General features: G+C 41.9%; 1 protein-coding gene across 1 annotated transcript in view; it reads left to right on the top strand.

Annotated features, from left to right (window-relative positions):
• Positions 1-699: 699 nt before the first annotated feature.
• htra4 (HtrA serine peptidase 4) overlaps positions 700-20,322 on the top strand; it is a 27,318-nt gene continuing 7,695 nt past the window's right edge. Inside the window, exons 1-3 of the mRNA XM_085788231.1 lie at positions 700-1,132; positions 19,158-19,257; positions 19,339-19,543. Coding sequence (XP_085644357.1) covers positions 700-1,132; positions 19,158-19,257; positions 19,339-19,543 — 738 coding nt within the window. The remainder of the gene's footprint in view (positions 1,133-19,157; positions 19,258-19,338; positions 19,544-20,322) is intronic.

Below are 20,322 nucleotides of genomic sequence, written 5' to 3'. Positions count from 1 at the left end.
GTAGTATGGAAGTATGGAGTATGGAAGTATATAGTATTATGCAGTTTCGAACACAGCCACGCACACACACACCGAGCTCGGTCTCGCCCCAAGCTTTCAATATCCCGCCCGCTCGATAACGACCAATCAAATTCGTTTTCCTTACTGGGGTAAACTAGAGCACTGGAAAAGAGTGTAACGACACCACCATTGACTCCCGTGGTAAGGGTTTTGCGCCCCGAGTGGCAGGATATGGGTATTGCAAAAGCGCCCAGAAAACCTATTCACTGTGTGTTGCCCACTTGCTTGTAAATTGATGAAAACGACCGTGTTTTTTTTTTTTTAGGGCTCTAGGGTAAACTATTGTCGTGCGGCAACTCGTGACAACTCGGCTCGACAAACAGGACAAACGGCCATTTCGGGTACACCTTTAAATGCCAGTGCATTAAAGAAAATTATCAACTCAATTCAAAATAAAAAAAACATTTTATCCCTCTCATCATCACAAGCACGGTCTACAGTATAACTTCTCCCGATGTGATTTATGTGCATCCCATAGTCAGTGACATGGAGGAGGATCCAGTGTCAGCGTGCTGCTACTGGCTCTCATCCATGTCTGCAGGCTATGAAAACAGAAGCAAGGAAATAGGAGATGACTCCATCAGCAGGTACAGAGCCCAACACCCGCACAACACAGTCCCACCTGCATGACTGAAGACCATGATGAAGTTTGTGGCTCACCTCATCCTCCTCACCTCCGCAGTTCACGCAGGGACGCTGAGAAAAAGAGGACAGACTTGTCCTCGGGTGTGTGATGCTGCTCACTGTCCCGTCGCGCCGCGGGCTTGTTACTACGGCTTGGTGAAGGACGCGTGCGGCTGCTGCGTGGTGTGCGCGGCCGGTGAGGGCGAAGCCTGCGGGGAGCGCGGCGGCGCGGACAGCGGCCTGACCTGCGGTGACGGACTGAGATGTAACTCTGTCGGAGCGGACCGAGGCCTCCACGGCTCCTGCGTGTGCATCTCCTCCGGCCCGGTGTGCGGCAGCGACGGCAGGACTTACCCCAGCATCTGCCGCCTCACAGCCGAGAACAGGAGAGCCGAGCTCGGTGAGACCACCCCGGTCACACTGGTGCAGAGGGGTCGCTGTGACTCAGGTTGGTGACCCTTCTTTCTTTCTTTGTGTTTTTCTCTGTCTTTCTTGTGTTTGTTAGTTTTCTTTCTTTCTTTCTTTCTTTCTTTCTTTCTTTCTTTCTTTCTTTCTTTCTTTCTTTCTTTCTTTCTTTCTTTCCAGGAAGAATAGTCCTTACCAAGGTGAGGACTAATGGGGATCCATAATAAAAACTAAACTAAACTTTCTTTCTCTCTTTCTTTCTGTCTTTTTGTGTTTGTTTTCTTTCTTTCTTTCTTTCTTTGTTAATATGGATCAATATGTACCCTAGCCTGTGTGTGAACCTATATCTCAACAACTCCTGCAATTTATTGGACAAAATGACATTTTTCTGTTTTTTTTTTAAATTTATTTAACCGTAATTAAGAACAATTTCTTATTTACAAATGCAGCCTGAACCAAAGAGCAAACACATGAAAATGTTTTTGTCTTGAAAGAGATTCAAGAGGAACTATGCAGGATTTTTACCTTTACTATGCTACATTTTTTTTTTTTTTTACCTTCAGAGTAATTGTGATGGTTAAATAAATGACTTTTAACTTGTTCCGGGGAGAATGGAGGCTCTCTGCCTTCCACTTCTTGGCTGAAAACCAACCTTGTAAGATCAGAGCCTCCGGCCTGGTGTCCCAACTCTCATCTTATGACAGATAAGCCTACACAAATATACACATCGCCGTAACACAGTATATGATATATAACGTTAATGTACAGCTCTGCTTTCTCGCTGGCTAAGTTGTAAACAAATGCACATGGCCGAGAGGAGGGTTAGCAACATGGAGGAAAAGCGACCGGACTTGCATAGTTCCTCTTTAACACGGGTGTGAAAGCCGACCTGGGGTCATGGAGTATGAATAAACAAAACATTTACTTTAATTAGGTCAAACACGTCCCATTACACATACTATTTGGACAGGAGCCATGTGTACAACCCAACACACAGTTGTTCAGGGAAACACTATATGCAAATAGTTGGTTGCAAAACGTCATCCACCACTGGACAAATCACATGCAGTGTTTATTTTTGAAGTGAAAATAAGAAAATACATGTCCTAGACTGAGCAGTGATGGTGGCATCATGTAGTACACAATTCAGTACTTTTCCTCCAGTTGGCTCCAACAAGCTTCAGCGAGTATATTTCTTGAAGTAGGTCATTGTGGTTTTTGAGGCTCTGGATCATTGAGTCAGTTTTCCCGTGCTGCTGGCTATCACCCAGAGAGGAGTACTTCTGTGTCCTCTCATGCTTAACAGCTGGCAAAGGGAGCTTACTGATTTAGCAGCGTGCCCAAACTTTTACATGTGCAGAATCTATATTTCTCCATCATTTTTTTTCATGTTTGTGAAAGGAAGGAAGGAAATCTTTATTTTTATTCTCTTTAAAGCAGCAAAACAATGGACAAACAGTTAAAATAACAAGATTATGGTCATATAAGATGATTTTAAAAAGGTCATACACTGTGTCATACAATGTTTGTAACACTACTACATTTACTACGTTAATTTGTGTTATTGCAATGACAGCAATAGTTTATTAAGATGTTATTGTAGTGGTTTTGTATTATTCAGTCTAAATACACTGTTAAGTAGTCCTCAACACTAATTAATGGAAATAATAATACATAGGATTTGTATAGCGCTTTTCTAAACAGCATATTGATATAAAAAAAAATACACACACAAGGTCACATTTATTTATAGAGCACCTTATAAACAACCTAGGTTGACCAAGGTGCTTTACATAAAATAAATAACAATAAAAATACAACAATTTCAGCAATGATGATAAATACACATACATTCACCACACAAAACAACTTCTGTCTCAAGCCTGGGAGAAAAAATGGGTTTTAAGAGAGGACTTAAAAACCTCCACACACACAAAACATCAACACTTCTTTTACAGTTAGAGTCTCCACAGCAAATTAACTTTTTTTATTTTTTTATTTATTTATTTTGGACATAAAGCTTATCAGGTCCCGCCCCGATTACCATTCAGAATACATTAATTTCATCACAATTTTTCTTTCTTAACATACGTGATACAACAGCAGAGCTGCGGTCTGGACTAGACAGCCAGTCCAGATTAGAATAACGTTAAACCCCTTTGGTTTAAATCAATTTATATTTGTCTAGAATAGAGTTTTGTATTTCTTTTTTAAAAGCCCATAAGTTTCTTGATTTTTTAACCTCATCATCTAGTTTGTTCCACTGTTTGACACCAGTGACTGAGATAGAAAAGGATTTTACCCTCTTCTGCCTAAATAATTTCCTCTCAGATTGTGTGTCACTTCTCTGTCTATGAAAAAACCTTGTAAGTTATGCGGAAGGTCCCTGTTTGCAGAGTTTTGTAGTTGATTAAGTCGTATAGTTTGAGGATTTTTGCATTGATGAACAACTGGTTTGTGTGCACTCTGTACTGGGAATAGTGTAGAATCCTTACGGCTCTTTTTTAAAGTGTGAACAGGGGGTGCATGACACTTTTGTACATGTTTCCCCACACTTCTGCACAGTATTGCAATGTGGTGATACTGATGCTAAATAAATTACATAGAGCGACTTCTGATTTAATAATTTTTGAGCTTTCCATAGTATGGACACACTCCTGGCCAACTTGTTTTGCAAGTGTTTTATGTGTGGTCTCCAACTTAACATATCATCGATAATTACTCCTAAGACTTTTCGATATTTACCCCATTCACCTGTATATTTATACTCTTATTGTAGCCTTTTTCCCCAAAAAGTATGAATTTAGTTTTTGCCAGGTTTAGTGATAATTTATTTATGTTAAACCACACGTGTAGTTTAGACATTTAATTATTGACTGTCTCTGCTAGTTGGTTAAAATCATTCCCAGAACAGAAGATATTTGTGTCGTCCGCGAATAATACACATGACACATCAGTTGTAAGTGGTGTTGAGCTGACGGATGATCCACAGTCACCGTGACCACAGAGAGGCACTGAGTGGACAGTGAAAGCTACTGTTTATCCTGCCACTGGGTTGCATACTGTTGATTTGTTAGTGGAGCTCGCTGACAGGCAAAAATACTTGGTGTGCTGCCAAAGTACCTCTTGGCAAAAGACGCTGTCATTTGCATTTAAAGCTGTTTCTGCAGAGACAAGTCCATTTATGTAACTTAGTAAACACAGCATCAGTCAGAGAATGCGCTGACTTCTGGACAGGGATCACGCGCTTGCTTATAGAGCAGCAGATTGAGGAGAAACTCTGAGATTTTAGAAAAGCACACTGTCCTGAAGTGACACGAATGAGTCCACACAGCAGGTTCCATTTGAAGTGAATCCTGGAGACTCTCCAGCTTCTGTGTCAGATTTAAAAAAAACACAAACTAAAACTAGTGGATGGTGCCAGGTACTTTCTTTGTTTTGATGGAGATGTTTGTGCTTGCATTTCCTCCATGATCTCAGTGAAATAATGACTCTCAGAAGCGCAATGATGTGCTGCTACTTGTCTGACAAATGAGATGTGTGGTTTAGTGTGTCATCAACATGAAGCATCGTCTTCCTGTTGATCTAGAAGATCTTCAGATAGAAAATGGAAATATCTAATTTCCTGTAGCATCTTTGACAAACACAGGTTTTATATTTAAAGTAGACAAGGAGGATACAGTGCATGTAAAATTCAAACTGCTCTGTCTCGGCTGAAAAAACAATGTTGATGATAGATAGAGTAGAGCTGATAGAAAATTTAGCTTAGTTCCAGAACTGTAAACTGGTAAACGCCATGTGAGCAGACTGTGTGGCAAAACAGTGTTTTTTCACTGAAGTCAAACTACACTGTAAAACAACACATTCAAATAATTTTCAAACTTAGAGAAGACATATACACCACCCATTGATAAAGGCTCGTGGTCACTCAGACAGTTTGAGAAACTCTATCTACTCTTCTCTCTTTTTCTTCACAAAAAAACCCATGCGGATTCATTAAATCCGTATCTGTCGACCTCGGACAGCTTAGAGAGGCAGAGAGGACAAGAAGGAGAGGAGGACAAACTGTGTTGGACAAGAAAAAGAAGGGGATTTTAATCTGTGTCCAGTAATTCGGACAAAAACATTCACATTTACATTTATTTACAAAGTCAAACTCAGTCAACAAAATAAAAAATCTCTATTGATAAATCAGTGTAACACATCTGCTAAAGTGATTTTCAATTCAGGTTTGTCTTCATAATAAACTAATAAACAGTCTGATTATCTCCTGAACTAATAAACAGTCAACGTTTCATGACCAAAAAGAAAATACATTAGTCAAAGAGAAGAGTTTTGAAAGAGAAAATCAATCTAGAATCTTCATTGATGAATTATGATCTCCCAGTCTTCAGAGACTCTAGGATTCAAAAGTGCATAAATCCATGTAAAATGCACTGTTGTAAGTCATCAGTTTGGTGATGGGTGTTCAGGGGATAAGACTTTTAAATTGTCTCTCCATGTCTTGTCTTATCTGTTGTCACGTGTTTCCTAGTGATTATGCATTCCTTATCGTCAGCATCAAGCCAACTTCATGTCAACACATGTGACTGGTGTTTTTGTGATTATCTGATAAGTTTATGAGTTTCTCCAACATGAGACCAGCTGTTAAAACAGCTTCAGTCTCCATTTTAAATACATGGAGACCAATAAATTAAAGGGATAGTTCACCCACCATTCAAATTTCACTCATTATCTACTCACCCTCTTGTCGACTAAGGGCTGGGAGAAGTTTCAGAGTCCTCCGTGCCTTCTCTGAGTTACAGCGGGGCTCCGTGCAGCACTGCATGTCCATATGACGGTAGTGAACGGGGCTCACTTTTCTTCGTCCAAAAAGACACACCAAAAAACATCCAAATACCTCCATAGTGCTCATCTGTAATGTCCCTCTTGTATTGAAGCCCCAACATGAGAAATTGTTCCGAAAAAAATTAAATAAGGATATGTTTTAAGCTTGTTTGTAGTGGAAGGCTCCCAGTGTTGCTCTGCCGGCTTGATGCTGACGGAACTTTACATCTTCTCACTTGGCCCTGTAGGCCGCTGTGTCACAACTGCAGGACACGTAATGATTTTTTCTTTTACTGTGCTTGTCATTGTTTTTGCTTTTTTTCAGGCTGTGTGAAACTTTCTATTAATGCTCCTCTTCTGTTAAAGCAGAAGGTAAGCGGAATGTTTGTGTTAATATAAGTCTTAAATAGTTCTATCTTCCGACAGCAATCACTTATATAGAGCTCCGGGAGCTGACGTCACGCTGACGTCACGCAGCCCCGAAACTGACAGCGACGCCATTTTGGCAGGAATCTGAAGATTTTCGTAGAGTAGATACAGGGGAGAGCCGGGTGCAGAACGAGAGTAACAAAGCGATTTTCTCCGAGCCCATACAAGTCTTACATGTCTAACTTTGTCAGCATGTAGTATGACCTAACAGAACTGCAAAACATATTGAGGATACGTCTACTTTGACCGAGTTACGTTCAAGAACCAGCCGTTTTCAGTGACAGAAAAAATTCACTCCAGCTTAATTTTTTTCCGATCGATCAGCTGTGTTTACCGTTTCAGGTGTCATAGTTATGATGGTTAGACCATAGACTGTGGGTTAGACGGATAAATTAGTCCTCAAACACACCCTAAAGCTTGACATGTCAGGGTTTTTCAGTATAGAAGCAACTAGGTTTAAGTGTCGGGAGTCACTGTGGGGAGTAACAGCTGTCATTTCATCCCTCTGCACACTGACAATGAACCTGCCTGTCACTCTGTCGGTACTGCGATCACACTGTGTGTGTTAAACAGGATTAATTAAAACACACAACGTAACGTAAACAATGTGACTGTACATGTAGATGTAGATGATGTGCGGGAGGAGGGCAGACGTGGATCGGTGGACCAGGAGAACAGCTGCATAACATTTTGGCAGTAAAATGGAAGATTTTAAGCCGTCTGTTCACATGATCTCACTTTAATTCCAACACATTGGACTTAATATATATAAAAACTAAATAGATTAAATATTACCGACCCTTATAATGCCCCCGGGGTGCTTTTCAAAAGTATCTCCGGCCGCCGGCGCACGTCCCAGACCTGCAGTATGCGGACACAGCTAAGTTAGGCTACCTGATCAACTTTGCATCGCCCTGCTCTAAAAGCATACAAAAGCCTGGAGGGTTACACATGGACGCAGTCTGGCTTTGTGATGAACGTCCAGCTGTGGAATCTACCAGCAAAAGCCTGCTGTATCCTCACTAGAAGGGTAAGTGTCGTATCATCCCAGTTAATGCAGTGTAGCATGGCTAACGTTAGCTCGTAGCTGTCCGGGGTGCTATCGGGGTGCCGGCCGGGAGCTCTCCCCGGTGCTGATCAGCCCGCGGCGGTGCGCTGCGACCGGCTCTGGGTCAGCTTGGAAAGGCTGGAGGCGTTCTTTTCTTCGTCCGTCTTTTCTTTTTGTCACCGTCTTTCCTGCTTGTGTCATTTTGTGGAGCACAAAGAGCATAAAGCCGGCTTTTGTATGCTTGTAGAGTAGTTGATCAAGTAGCTGTGTCCAGATACTGCAGGTCTAGGACGTCCTGTTAGGCGAAAATATTTTTGAAAAGCACCCCGGGGGCATTATAAGGGTCGGTAATATTTAATCCATTTAGTTTTTTTTTATATTAAGTCCAATGTGTTGGAATTAAAGTGAGATCATGTGAACTCAGACGGCTTCGGCGCTTACAGTCAATGCTTCGGAGCTGGCCAGTTTCCTGCCAAAATGGCCGCTCGAACGCTGGAGGTCACGTGGGGTCCGGAGCTCTATAGAGTGTTTGGTCTGAAACACGGGTCTGTCAGTCACTCTGCTCTGCTGTAAGCCGAGGAGAAAACTTTCCTTGTATCCTACAACCTTTATCCAATGAAGAGAGAGAACGGCATAAAAGGGCGGTCCTATCTGTGTGTGCAGCCAAGGGATGCGCGTGAATGTGGTGACGTAGGGACGAGGGCGGGGACTGCTAACTCCATCTGCTGACAAGAAGTTAGCCAAAACGACCGGATCGCTTACTTCTGCTTTAAGTCTTAAAAATGCCACTTATTTCTGTTGGCGTCACATCCCACTCTGAGTATACCCAATTACCACCAAGCACCAGGCTCTCCCAATGCAGGGACTCATTTAGCCCCCGTAAAAGTTCCAGGAGATGGGGCGCCATATCAGTGACGGCTGGTATCAATGGGCTAGTGGGGCTAAGCCCTCCCTGCATTACACAACAAAAGATGAGGAAAAAATATTCTCTAAATAACATACAAAAGATTGTTCTAAGTCATAGTAAAATCGGAACTGGCAACAATATTAAATAGTTTCAAGAAAAACACAGGATATCTCTGAATGGGCTAATTTTAATCAGCCCAAGCTCACCGAGTCTGCTCTCATTCATTTTCTGACTGTGGATGATTGACAGGTGCCATGTCCCGCCCTAGCCATTGACCGACTGTTTGGGCTAATTTCATTCAGCCCACAGGCCGACCGGTTCTGACCAATCAGCAGGCTGACGCAGGGTCAATGATTGACAGGCATCATGTCCCGCCCCCTTGGTTTACTTGTCATTGGGGCTAATTTCATTTAGCCCAACACCGCTGTTTTCAGACCAATGACAGGAACCGGAGGAAAAGTTGTGTTGTTGTGGGAGGGAGAAGACAGAAACAGCGGCGCTAGGCGCTAGCATCACAGGTAGCATTAGCCTACTTTACTGCTCTAAACTGTCTTTGCTAACATGAACGCAGTGGAGAATCTAGTTTCTAAACTCACCGAGAGCACCAGACTTAAATGACATGGCGATAACAGACCAGAAAGGCCGTCAATATGAGCTGCATATCGTCTTCTTTTTTAAAAAATTTTATTGAGCAATATCGTTGGGGGTGTGTGTGTGTGCGTGCGTGCGTGCGTGCGTGAGAGAGAGAGAGAGACTGTGTGCGTATGTGTGAGATAACCAGGTGAAGTTTTTCTTTTTTTTTTTTTTTTTGGACTAGACCCTTCTACTTAATGCAGTGTGTAAGCCTAGTTAGTTGCTATACTTTTGTGAGATGGGATAACCCTAACTTTTAGCTACTGCTGTGTTAAAGGGATAGTTCACCCTAGAATGATATTTCGCTCATTATCTACTCACCCTCATGTGGACTAAGGGCTGGAAGAAGTTTGAGAGTCCTCCGTCCCTTCTCTGAGTTACAGGGCGTCTCAGCGTAGCAGTGCATGTCCATATAACGGTTGTAAAGGGACACCAGAGCTCTTCGTAAAAAAACACACACAAAAAAACACCCAAATACCTCCATGCTGCTCGTATGTAATGTCCGTCTTGTGCTGAAGCCCCAAATTGCGTAATTGTCCCGAAAAAAATTAAATAAGTCTATATTTTAAGCTTGTTTGTAGCGGAAGCTTCTCAAAGCTCCTCTTCCTGGTCCGTCCAAATCTCGCGTGATTCGCAGTAACCGCACTGACGCCGGCGCAAATCACGCGAGATTTGGACGGACCAGGAAGAGGAGCTTTGAGAAGCTTCCGCTACAAACAAGCTTAAAATATAGACTTATTTAATTTTTTTCGGGACAATTACGCAATTTGGGGCTTCAGCACAAGATGGACATTACATACGAGCAGCATGGAGGTATTTGGATGTTTTTTTGTGTGTGTTTTTTTACGAAGAGCTCTGGTGTCCCTTTACAACTGTTATATGGACATGCACTGCTACACCAAGACCCCCTGTAACTCAGAGAAGGGACGGAGGACTCTGAAACTTCTTCCAGCCCTTAGTCCACATGAGGGTGAGTAGATAATGAGCGAAATATCATTCTAGGGTGAACTATCCCTTTAACCATTTAATGGGTATCATTTATTTATTAGCCCACCCAACTAATTTGACCACCAGCCGCCACTGCGCCATATAACTCACTGGGTTGAGCAGGCGCGCCATATGCAGGGGCTTTTCCTCAGCACTCAAGTTTTTCAACATTGCCATCATCATCTGTCATAGTCACATAATGCCATCCATGTATATAAAGAGACACAGGGGTGAAGGATGAAGTCTTAGGTTTACACCTCTTTGTTATTTTACAATCTGATATAACATATGTTGAGTAGCTCAAGAGAAAAGCGTTCCACACATCACACCAGCTCTCTAATAGTGAAAGGAGCTCTTAAAACGCATTAACCTTCACAACACTTTCAATGTCGATCTTATTTTACCATTATGGCAAAACCGAGGAGAAACTATGTTTCAAAGGGGTTCTAAAGGATATGTTTCTTCTCTTGTTGGAGAGAAATTAGACCAAAGTTTGCACCCAGAGAACTAGAGACTTCCAAGTAGTCTCAAATCAGGAAATGTCATTTATCTGTATCTGATCTGCCAGAGATTCAGTGTGACTGATCAGTAGGTACGACTCACTCTGTCACTGTTCTTAACTTCTTTGCCAACTTGTAAGAGGATTTTATAATCGGCACAAAACAGACTCACTGGCCTCACATAAGTCAGCCCTTGTAGGTAGTATAGTGATCTTCCTCCAGACAAACCGTCTAGCAGGTCGTCTCCTAAACCTGAAGACGATGCTCATTAGTCACACCTCATCCCATTGCAAGTAAAGTTCTGACAGTAGGAAATTGACTCAGTCCTCAGTGGCAAAGAGCATTGAGAAAAGAAAAAAAAAAATCAGTCGACAGTGTAAGATCACTTAAATCAACTGATTGAGGACATACTTTGAATGCTTGAAAGTGTCCTTAATCTCCTTTTGATCCACTCTGAAACTGATAGATAGATTAAATAGCTTTTGTAATCCATTGAACTTTTGGCAAAAAGTTGAAACATTGTAAAGTGAGCATTAACATTGTATTAAAATGCCAATATACTTACTCATACTCCATTTCTTAAGACATTTCCATTGATAATCCAGTGTTTCCCCTACAACTGTACAGGCCTGGTGGGTTGCCAGGCCAACGAGAGCCCCCGCCAGGTCAAAGAAAAAAAAAAAAGCCAAAAATAAATGACTTATCCATTCATTCAGAAATCAATAATCATTTCAGTTTGGGAGCCTCTGTGCAGTGCTGTTATGCAACACAAGTTAACCGAGTACCACTGCTGAGAGCACGAGCATATTATGGGATGTTAAAGGTTTGTAGCAAGCTATGGCAGAAAAATATATTCGCAGCTGCCGTTCACACTGTAGGTTGAAAATCACAGGATATTTACACTAGTCAGCAGTGTTAAGCTCAAGCATGGGAGCCTCCTTTTATATTTAATATATAACATTACACTATCCTAACCTAACCTAACCCCTATTAGGTAACGGGCCTGAAAGAAATTCTTGAGGAAAAACTGTAATCACAAAAGCCCGGGGCGTCAAATTTGGGGTCCTGAACACTGTGTAGTGTGATCATGTTTTAAGCAGCTCATATTGATCAACTCACAGGTCTCAAAAATGTTCAAATTCATATTCCTCCTTGATTATGCAACAGGTTTTAAATTATTTTTGTATAAATAATCAGTATTACTTCAATAATTAAGGATTAATTCAATCCATCACAGTTTTTAGGTAATCAATTGGAGCTACATCCTCTTCAAACTCAAGCAAACTGGAAAAACATTCCTCACAAATAGAATCTTGACTTCTGTACTACAATCTTGCATCTCTTAAAAAAACATCTTTTGATCCATTAGGATTTAAAGATGCAGTTCTGAAATCACAGAGGAACACATGTAAACATATTTTTTGGGCTGCTTAATACTTCTTAGCAGTGTTATTGATTTGCACCTTGAACCTCTACACCAATTTCCTCCGCATCTCTCCGTCTCATCAGCCACTTAGCTGAATCAACAAACTAAGATCGATTCAGGAAAAAAAAGAAAGAAAAGAAAATCAACTGCAACACATCCCTTCTTCCTTTAGTTAGCTCACAGCCATTATTCCTCCGACCATCAGGAGGAGATGAATCGGAAATCGCTTCAGTCATTTTCTTGCACCTTTGCTTTATCCTCTTTGGTGTTGTCCCTTTGGCCTCTTTTTTTTGGGGTTTCCTCTTTGCACTTTGCAGACAGTTTCATCATTCTTAATTCCTATACTGAAAGTTATTAACTAATCAATGTTTATTTCCTCTTGCTTCTGCCCTACAATGGCAGACTCCCCATGCTGCTGTTAAGTCTGTGTGTTCACTCTGAGCAGGCTGGGCCTCAGGCTCTCATGTGTTTCCCGGACAGCTGGTAATAGGTTGCCTCTCTCACCCAAACCCAAACATTGCTTCTGTCACTGCAAAAGTAGCACAGCAAATATCAGCTTTACATTTTATAGCTACATTCAGGTTATCATTATCCTTTGATCATGTACACTTGTCAACACAACATGCGTCAGTTTGACAAGCTCATGGAGGCGTTTTGATCGCTGACATCAGTGGTACCGCATATAATTAGAGGGATTTTTTTATGATTAACAAATGTAATGTAAAATATATATATAGTATTTCTTAGAAGTATTCCAGATTGTCAATCAAATCAAAACACATTACAACTATGTTAAAGGGGAACTATGTAAGTCTGGTCGCTTTGTGTATTTTTCAACGAAACCATCAATAAATCAATCCATGAAGCGGTGAATAACATTATTTGTCATATACGCGTTACAATATGTATATTTGTGTAGTCTTATCTGCCATATACAAGAGATTATGGGTTACAGGGCGTGTTTGTGTTGGTTTTCAGCCAAGAGACGCTAGGTGGAAGGCAGAGAGCCTCCATTCTCCCTGGAACTAGTTACAAGTCATTGATTTAACCTCTTCATGCAGAGGCCATTTTTGGCAATTTCCGCCTGTTTTTGTATCACTGCAATTAAAGGGATAGTTCACCATTCGGAGCAACCTTCAAATATATCTCCTTAAAGGACAATTCCAGGCGAATTCAACTCAGGGGTGTATTTTCATATCATTTTAGGTCTGAAATCTGAAGATTTTCAGTTTAATCGCTCCTGTTTTGCGGTAGTTGCGTCTGTCCGCGCATCGCCACGGCAGCAATGAATGGGAGTGGATGTAAGTTCCGCTATTTAAGCTGTTTCCAGCCCTCAAAGCCGCAATTTTTTTCCACAGACAGCATCAGATGGCTACTCAAACATGCACCGAGAAGTTTATTTACTTCAAGCAAGCCGACATGTTTGTAAAAGTCGATCTAATTCAAAGTCTCCCAGAGTCTCGCGCGAGCCCAAAGTTGCAGTGCTGGTGTATTCAGGCGCAATAGGAGCTACCGCTTGTGTCATAAACACAGGAATATCAACTCTTTACTTGCTTGAAGTGTACATTTTTTTCCACACACAGCGTCAGATGGCTACTCAAAGATGCGCCGAGAAGTTTTTTTTACTTAAAGCAAGTAAAGAGTTGATATTCCTGTGTTTATGACACAAACGGTAGCTTTTCGCACTGCACCTGAACACACCGAGCACGGCAACTGGGTCTCGCGCGAGACTCATGATTGAGTAGCCATCTGATGCTGTCTGTGGAAAAAAATTGCGGCTTTGAGGGCTGGAAACAGCCTAAACAGCGGAACTTACATCCACTCCCATTCATTGCTGCCGTGGCGATGCGGGGACAGATGCAACTACCGCAAAACAGGAGCGATTAAACTGAAAATCTTCAGATTCATTCTTTTAAACCTAAAATGATATGAAAATACACCCCTGAGTTGAATTCGCCTGGAATTGTCCTTTAAACAGTGCCCCTATGGCAGCAGGTGCACCAGACCTTGGTTGTCACGGTTCTAAAAGGCTACTTGGTTAGGATTAGGAAAAGACTGTGATTTGGGTTGAGGTAGGTATTTCCTTAACATTATTGATGTGTGTCAAACAGTTGGATTGTAGAAAAAGAAAATTAGATTTTGACTTTAGACTCAGACATCACGTGACCCCTGTGTGTTTCTATTAACAGTGAGAAACTGTGAGTTACCAGTGAAAGATATACAAAAAGCTTGAACATTTTCACACAGTCACACCTAACCACCAACACATGAGGGAGAGGTGTTTCTTCTGTAAACCAGAGTTCAGACATCTTTGACCCTCTCATTTTTGTGATGAGAGGTGCAACGGAATCAAGACAAGACAGTAATGAAATGCTTCTAAGTCACTGATATAATTTTCAATAGGGTCTGTGGCTGCAGTTAAAGCAGCCAGGGCCACTAGTAATCACTCAGTTAGATTTGATGGGCCAGTGTGTGTAGCAGTAAATGCGTCAGCAGCATCATTGCAAGGACAGGCTAGTACTGCTTTAAATCTCAGAAGGTTGTGATGTGACATAATGGATGTGATAGGGCAGGGAGCAGGTCAAGCGTATTACCACAAATGAAACCAGTAGAATGAAACGAGTATCATTTACTTTATTTTTATTTTTTATTTTACCTTTATTTTACCAGGCAGATTGCTTGAGATAAAAAAAAAATCTCTTTTAAATGGCAGACAGACTTTACCTAGAGGCTCAATGTCTCCCATAATTAGTGTTTTGTCAGGTTGAGGATCATTGTCAAACACAAATTTGTGGTACAGAGAGACTGGGGTCTGTCGTCCTGGACAAAGCAATTAATAGCTCATGGAGATGGTTGTAAAAACAAGAGCCTTGAAAGGATGAGCATGGAGACTGTCTTGTAAGGAAAACCAATCCCATAGTCGGTCTGTCCAGAATCTGATGTTACCCAGGCGACACCTAGTGGTCATTGTAATAACGGCAGCAGCACAGGCAGAAATACAGTGATGCAGTACAAAGACTGTTTGATTTCTGTATGAAAGGTCCACTTAAATCTTCAATAAAGATAACCATGTGATTAGAATAGTAACCATGACAACAAAGATCAATGTTGAAGCAGATGTCACTTGTAACCAAATGTTTTTTTCATCTTCCACAGCAACAACTTGTATTTCTCAGTACAGTGGTGTGTTTATTATGACAACCATGACAACTGAGGTCTGGTATGCATATTGATTTAGTGTGCTTTTACAAGAGACACTCCTTTGGATCATATCAAAGGCCAGGTTGGAGGCCTTTTGTTAAAGAGACCCCGAGGAGTTTGCTTTTGGTTATAAAAGAGTCTCATATTAATGTGGATGAATCTACGTTACCCGTTAATGGGTCTATTTTCGATAAATATATTGTTTTGTCTTTATACTTATTTTCATATTATTATTTAGTGGTAAACTCGCCCAGCATTTCCAAGTTTCGGTTTTGCGGACACTGCCCGGCGGGTCGTGGGAATAACGCCGCCGGATCTGATCGTCTTTGAACCTCCAACTTTCATTGTTGATTTGAAAACATTTCACCATGTGCGCAAGTTCATGGGAAATGTAGTGTGAAAACTCCTTGCTTTCCAAAACTCCTCGTAGTGCCTTTAAGTCATATTTACAGAAAAAGACAAATGTTCACTTTTACTTACAAGACAAAAAGTATTAAAGTACGTATAGTTTGAATGTTAAATTGAAATAGCCGGTAAAATTAACGGTAAAAAAGCATTTAGTTGAGTCATGTATGGGCCAGTCATCTCCAGATTTATCCAGAAGGTGTTGGTTGATACATGATGACATTGGTTGGCATAGTTGGTTACAGAAGCCTGGGCTTTTATTTGCTTCAACTGCCGAATTGACCCATCTTATATTAGAGACAGACTTATATGGGACAGCCTTTTATTTAAAGGGATAGTTCAACATTTTTGGCTAATTGGCCCATTGCCATAATCCCTATAGTCATAGCAGTAGGTTGTGCAATTGTCGGTGCAAGCTATTTCTAGAGCCACGAGCTACTCAGAGCTATGCTACGGATCCTCATGGGATTTCTTGGTTTCCCTCATCAAACTCATCAAATACACAGTCCAACAACTCCAAAACGCTGTGGACAAGTTGTGACCTGCACATTCACCACGCTATAGAGATAATGACGGAACATTACGACACCAGTTTTTTTGGCCACGCTGTGAGTCCGGTTTCAACACCTGCAGTGCCAATTTAGCAAAAAATTTAACAGCTTAGAAACTGCTGAAACCAGCAATGGTGGGCTTTGAGGGGTTTTGTTCATTCACAAGAACTTGCAGAAAATATTAAGACCGTCTTTTATCTGCTCAAACCTGTAGACAGACCTGGCCAGTACAGGACACCAGAGTCTGTTTGAGACTCAGTTCAGTGTTTCCCCCAGAAAATTTGTTAGTTAAGGTGGTGTCTGACCTGTCGACGGGGGGGGGGGTTGGCGGCGCGGGGTTGACGGGGGGGGGGGGGGGGGGGGGGGGGGGGGGGGGGGGGGATCGATCGTCGGGGGGGGGGGGGAAGCGCCGTGCCGTAAGTTTCGCTTTCAACACGCGCTGCTGTTATGCATGCGCGCTCCTCTGTGGTGTGTGTGAGAGGATGCGGCCATCGTCCGACGGGGGGGGGGGGGGGGGGCGAAGGCGAATATCGCTACATTTTTTTTTTTTTTTTGGGACGTTAGTTTAGGCGGCAGCTCTTTGTTAAGGCGGCCGCCTTACGGTGCGTTCACACCAAACGCGATGGACGCGATGAACGCCACAACTTTCCATTAAAAGTCAATGTAAATGGCGCGATGACACGCGATGGCGCGTCGGGCGGCGCGTTTCGGGCGATACGAGCGACGCGATGAAGCGATGTCGCGGCCATCGCATCATCGCGTCCATCGCTTGAAGTTGAAAAATTTGAACTTTTCAAGCGACATCGCGTGACGCTGTGCCGCGACATCCAATCAGTGTTGATATTCAACCACGTCACCGACACAGCTGCAGACACACATTTCAAAACATGGTGGAGAAGATCACTGTGGCTGTACTCGCTCACCAGACTCTCCTCCAGAGAACCTGTGGCTGTGTAAAAAAAAAAAAAAACAACCCAGGGGCTGTGTGTGTTTTCCCCAGATCAATAATATACATCCATGGCCGTTTCCCGGAGCTTTATGACACGACGTCGTACTTTTACCGCGGTCGTAATAAAAAAAGATAATGCCTGCAGAGGGTCAGAGGACCTACAGCTTCCTCCTTGTGAATATTTCATATGTATTTATATTTATTATTATTTCTCAGCCATGGTTGAGGAGAGAAAGAAAATAGCGGGAGGTGGGTTGCATCATAGCGCGATGAAGCGATGAAGCGATGGTGAAAAATGTGACAAATATGTCAAGCGACGCGATGCTCGCGTTATGGGCGATGGCATCGCGTCCATCGCGTTTGGTGTGAACGCACGGTTAACAGGAAAGCGCTGCGGGAAACCCTGCAGTTCTCATTTGAGAATTTACGGTTACACTCACAAAGAAGAATAGTCTGGAGTGAATTGAGTTATCACACGGTGAAGATTAGTAACATTTTGAGAGTAGATATTAAGAAGAATGAAGAGATTAAACAGAAGGGAGTGGGCGGAGGAGCAGGAAGCAGCTGTCAGTCTGATGGACCAGCACCAGCAGCTCCAAGGATCTGAGGGACAGTGTCTGGGACATATGCTGGGGAGCTGATTAGGAGACTGAGAACAGATGTGCAGGTGGGAGTAATTGCTGAAGATGGGAAACTCTTGAGGACAACTGCAGGGCAGAGAGGCTGTGAAAAGACAGGGAGGGCTAATGACTGGCAACCTGGCAACAGGAAAATTGTGTTAATAAACTGACTCAGCATTACAGAGTTTAAAATCATTGCAGCCAAGCCAGAGATGTCTTCTTTTTATAGTCCACACACACTGTAGCCTACTGTTCCCTGAAAAAAACCTAACCCTCCGCGATGTAGAATGTGTTTAGAGAAACACACATTTCAGGACCGCTGATTTGTATCATCAAAACAGACAAATGTAAACACAGAAGGCTGAAAATCACTGGACATTATTATGCAAATCAACAGTGTAAAGTAGAGCTGTAGATGTATGCAGTAGTTAATTATTGCATACTGTACCTATCACTCCTATTATTTCTGATGTAGCTACAGGTGCATTAGAATATCTTGGGAGAGTTTATTAAGGCCTATGTCACTAATTCAATTCAAAAAGTGAAACTAATAGACATTACACACTGAATGAAACATCCCATGTCTTTATTTATTCAGTGTATTTTAATAGTAAAAATTATGGCTAACATTCAGTGAAGAACTAAAATTCAGTATCCCCAAAACTAAAATACTATTGCAAAGGAACAAATTTCTTTGTTTCAATGTTGGCCTTCTGAAAACTATGTCCATCTATATTCACTCAATACTTGGTTGGGGTTGAACTACTGGAAATGGACTTTTCCGTGATATTATAATGTAATTATTTGTTAATGGTGAGAGCACCCCACCCCGCCCCCCGCCAGACAATTTCTCTCTTTTTTGGTCCTGACCCGTTTGCATCCCCGATTATTATCTCATAGCGTGGTGAATGTGCAGGTCACAACTTGTCCACCAGAGGGTTTTGGAGTTGTTGGATTGTGTATTTCATGAGTTTGATGAGGGAAATGTGAAAATACTGCATGCCGTGCTGAGCTCACGATCTACCCACAGATCTAAAAACAGCTTGCACTGACAATATGATACAGTATACATACGTATATATACAGTAGTACACACATATACATCATTAATAATTTTTTGGTGTGTAAAAATTGCAACATTACATCTTGCTCAGTGTACATATGCTAGCATTACTGTTAGCTAAAATCTAACATCAGCAACCTACTAGTGGCTTTTGTGGATCATCAAAGGGATGAAGTCACAATAGTCTGGGAACAATTAAACATCAATGATTGTAAATAATGCTCAACTCAACTCAAAATTGCATAAACCAGATCCTCAATGCTGCATAGTGAAATATAGATTTTTATCATTGTTACCATGGTTTTGAGTTTGCCTAATTATACTGATAGAAGAGAGGTTAGCTCACTCCTCTCAGTCAAACCTCTGGTCCATGATTGTATACTGTTCTGTGGCAATAGGCTACTCACATTTTGAGGCATTTCGGGGAGGACGTTTTGCAACACATCCGTGAAGTTGCACTGCTAGTGTATCTAATTGTGTGAGGTATGTTTATCTCTCATATTTAATCTTTTATCGTCATAGGAAGGCAACATCCAGGAAGTATGCGCTACAGGTTCAACTTCATTGCAGATGTAGTAGATAAGATCATGCCATCGGTGGTGCATCTGGAGCTTTTCCAAAGGTAGGACCACCTGACGAAGCAACATTTACAGGCTCATGCTCCTGCAGGTGCAGTCACGATTTACCCTTTCCTCTTGCCCAGAATGCCATTTTCCAACGAGGAGGTGTCTGTGTCGAGTGGCTCTGGGTTTGTAGTGTCGGGTGATGGCTGGATCATCACCAACGCGCATGTGCTCGCTAACAAGCAGAGGATAAAGGTGGAGCTGAGAAGTGGTTTGCAGTACGACGCCACAGTTAAGGACATGGACCAGAAGATGGACATCGCTCTCATCAAGATCGAACCAGATGTGAGTGCTCATTGTTTTCCCAGTGGTGATTGCAGGTGATCAAAGACCATAGGCATTTATTGCTGTTCTTTTTTTCAACATTGTCTTTATTGTATTTTTTTTTAACATAACAGCCCTCGAGCTGAATAATGCCACAGGGTACAAAAATATGAACATAAATACCAAATCAGCCCATACCTCCCTCCCTCCCTTTAGGCCCAACCACTAATTCCTACAGAATATAATCATGTACCTTTTTCACAAATGAATAAAACACAAATCGAACCAGTACATAATATCATTCAAACAAAAAACAAAAAAGCACAATTACAGCAGCTTAAGACAAGATTAATGAAATGAGGGAATGGATAACCGCCCCTGTGTATCCATTAAGTTACATTAAATGAGCAGACTAAAACAAAAACACCAAAAAAGGGGGTAAACTGCCACAACAATAACCATACTGTATGACACATCTGACTCACACACAACCTTGCAAGTGCTGCTCTGAATAAAACATGTCACAGCAAACAGCCAGCTACTTTGCACGGCAGAGGGAACCATTTTGGTGAGACTCCACTCAGCATGAAGTGCAATTAACATTCTTTAGTACTGATTTGAAAACAAGAATAGCTTAAGATCACACAGAACTGCTTCAGACTGGAGGGGGATCTCTGTGTGTGACTGATCCAGAGAGGAAGGGCTCTGTCTTTTAACTACCAAGACCTGTTGACAGCTGTACAATGTTATATCTCTCTATATTACATTCCTTGTAGAAGGAGTTGTAAAACTTACCCTAA

The sequence above is a fragment of the Trachurus japonicus genome, chromosome 9 (genome assembly GCF_045865225.1).
Source record: "Trachurus japonicus isolate A0001 chromosome 9, Traja_1.0".
Classification (NCBI taxonomy): domain Eukaryota; kingdom Metazoa; phylum Chordata; class Actinopteri; order Carangiformes; family Carangidae; genus Trachurus; species Trachurus japonicus.
Note: the sequence above shows the minus strand (reverse complement) of the source record. Positions and strands in the feature narration are given on the sequence as shown.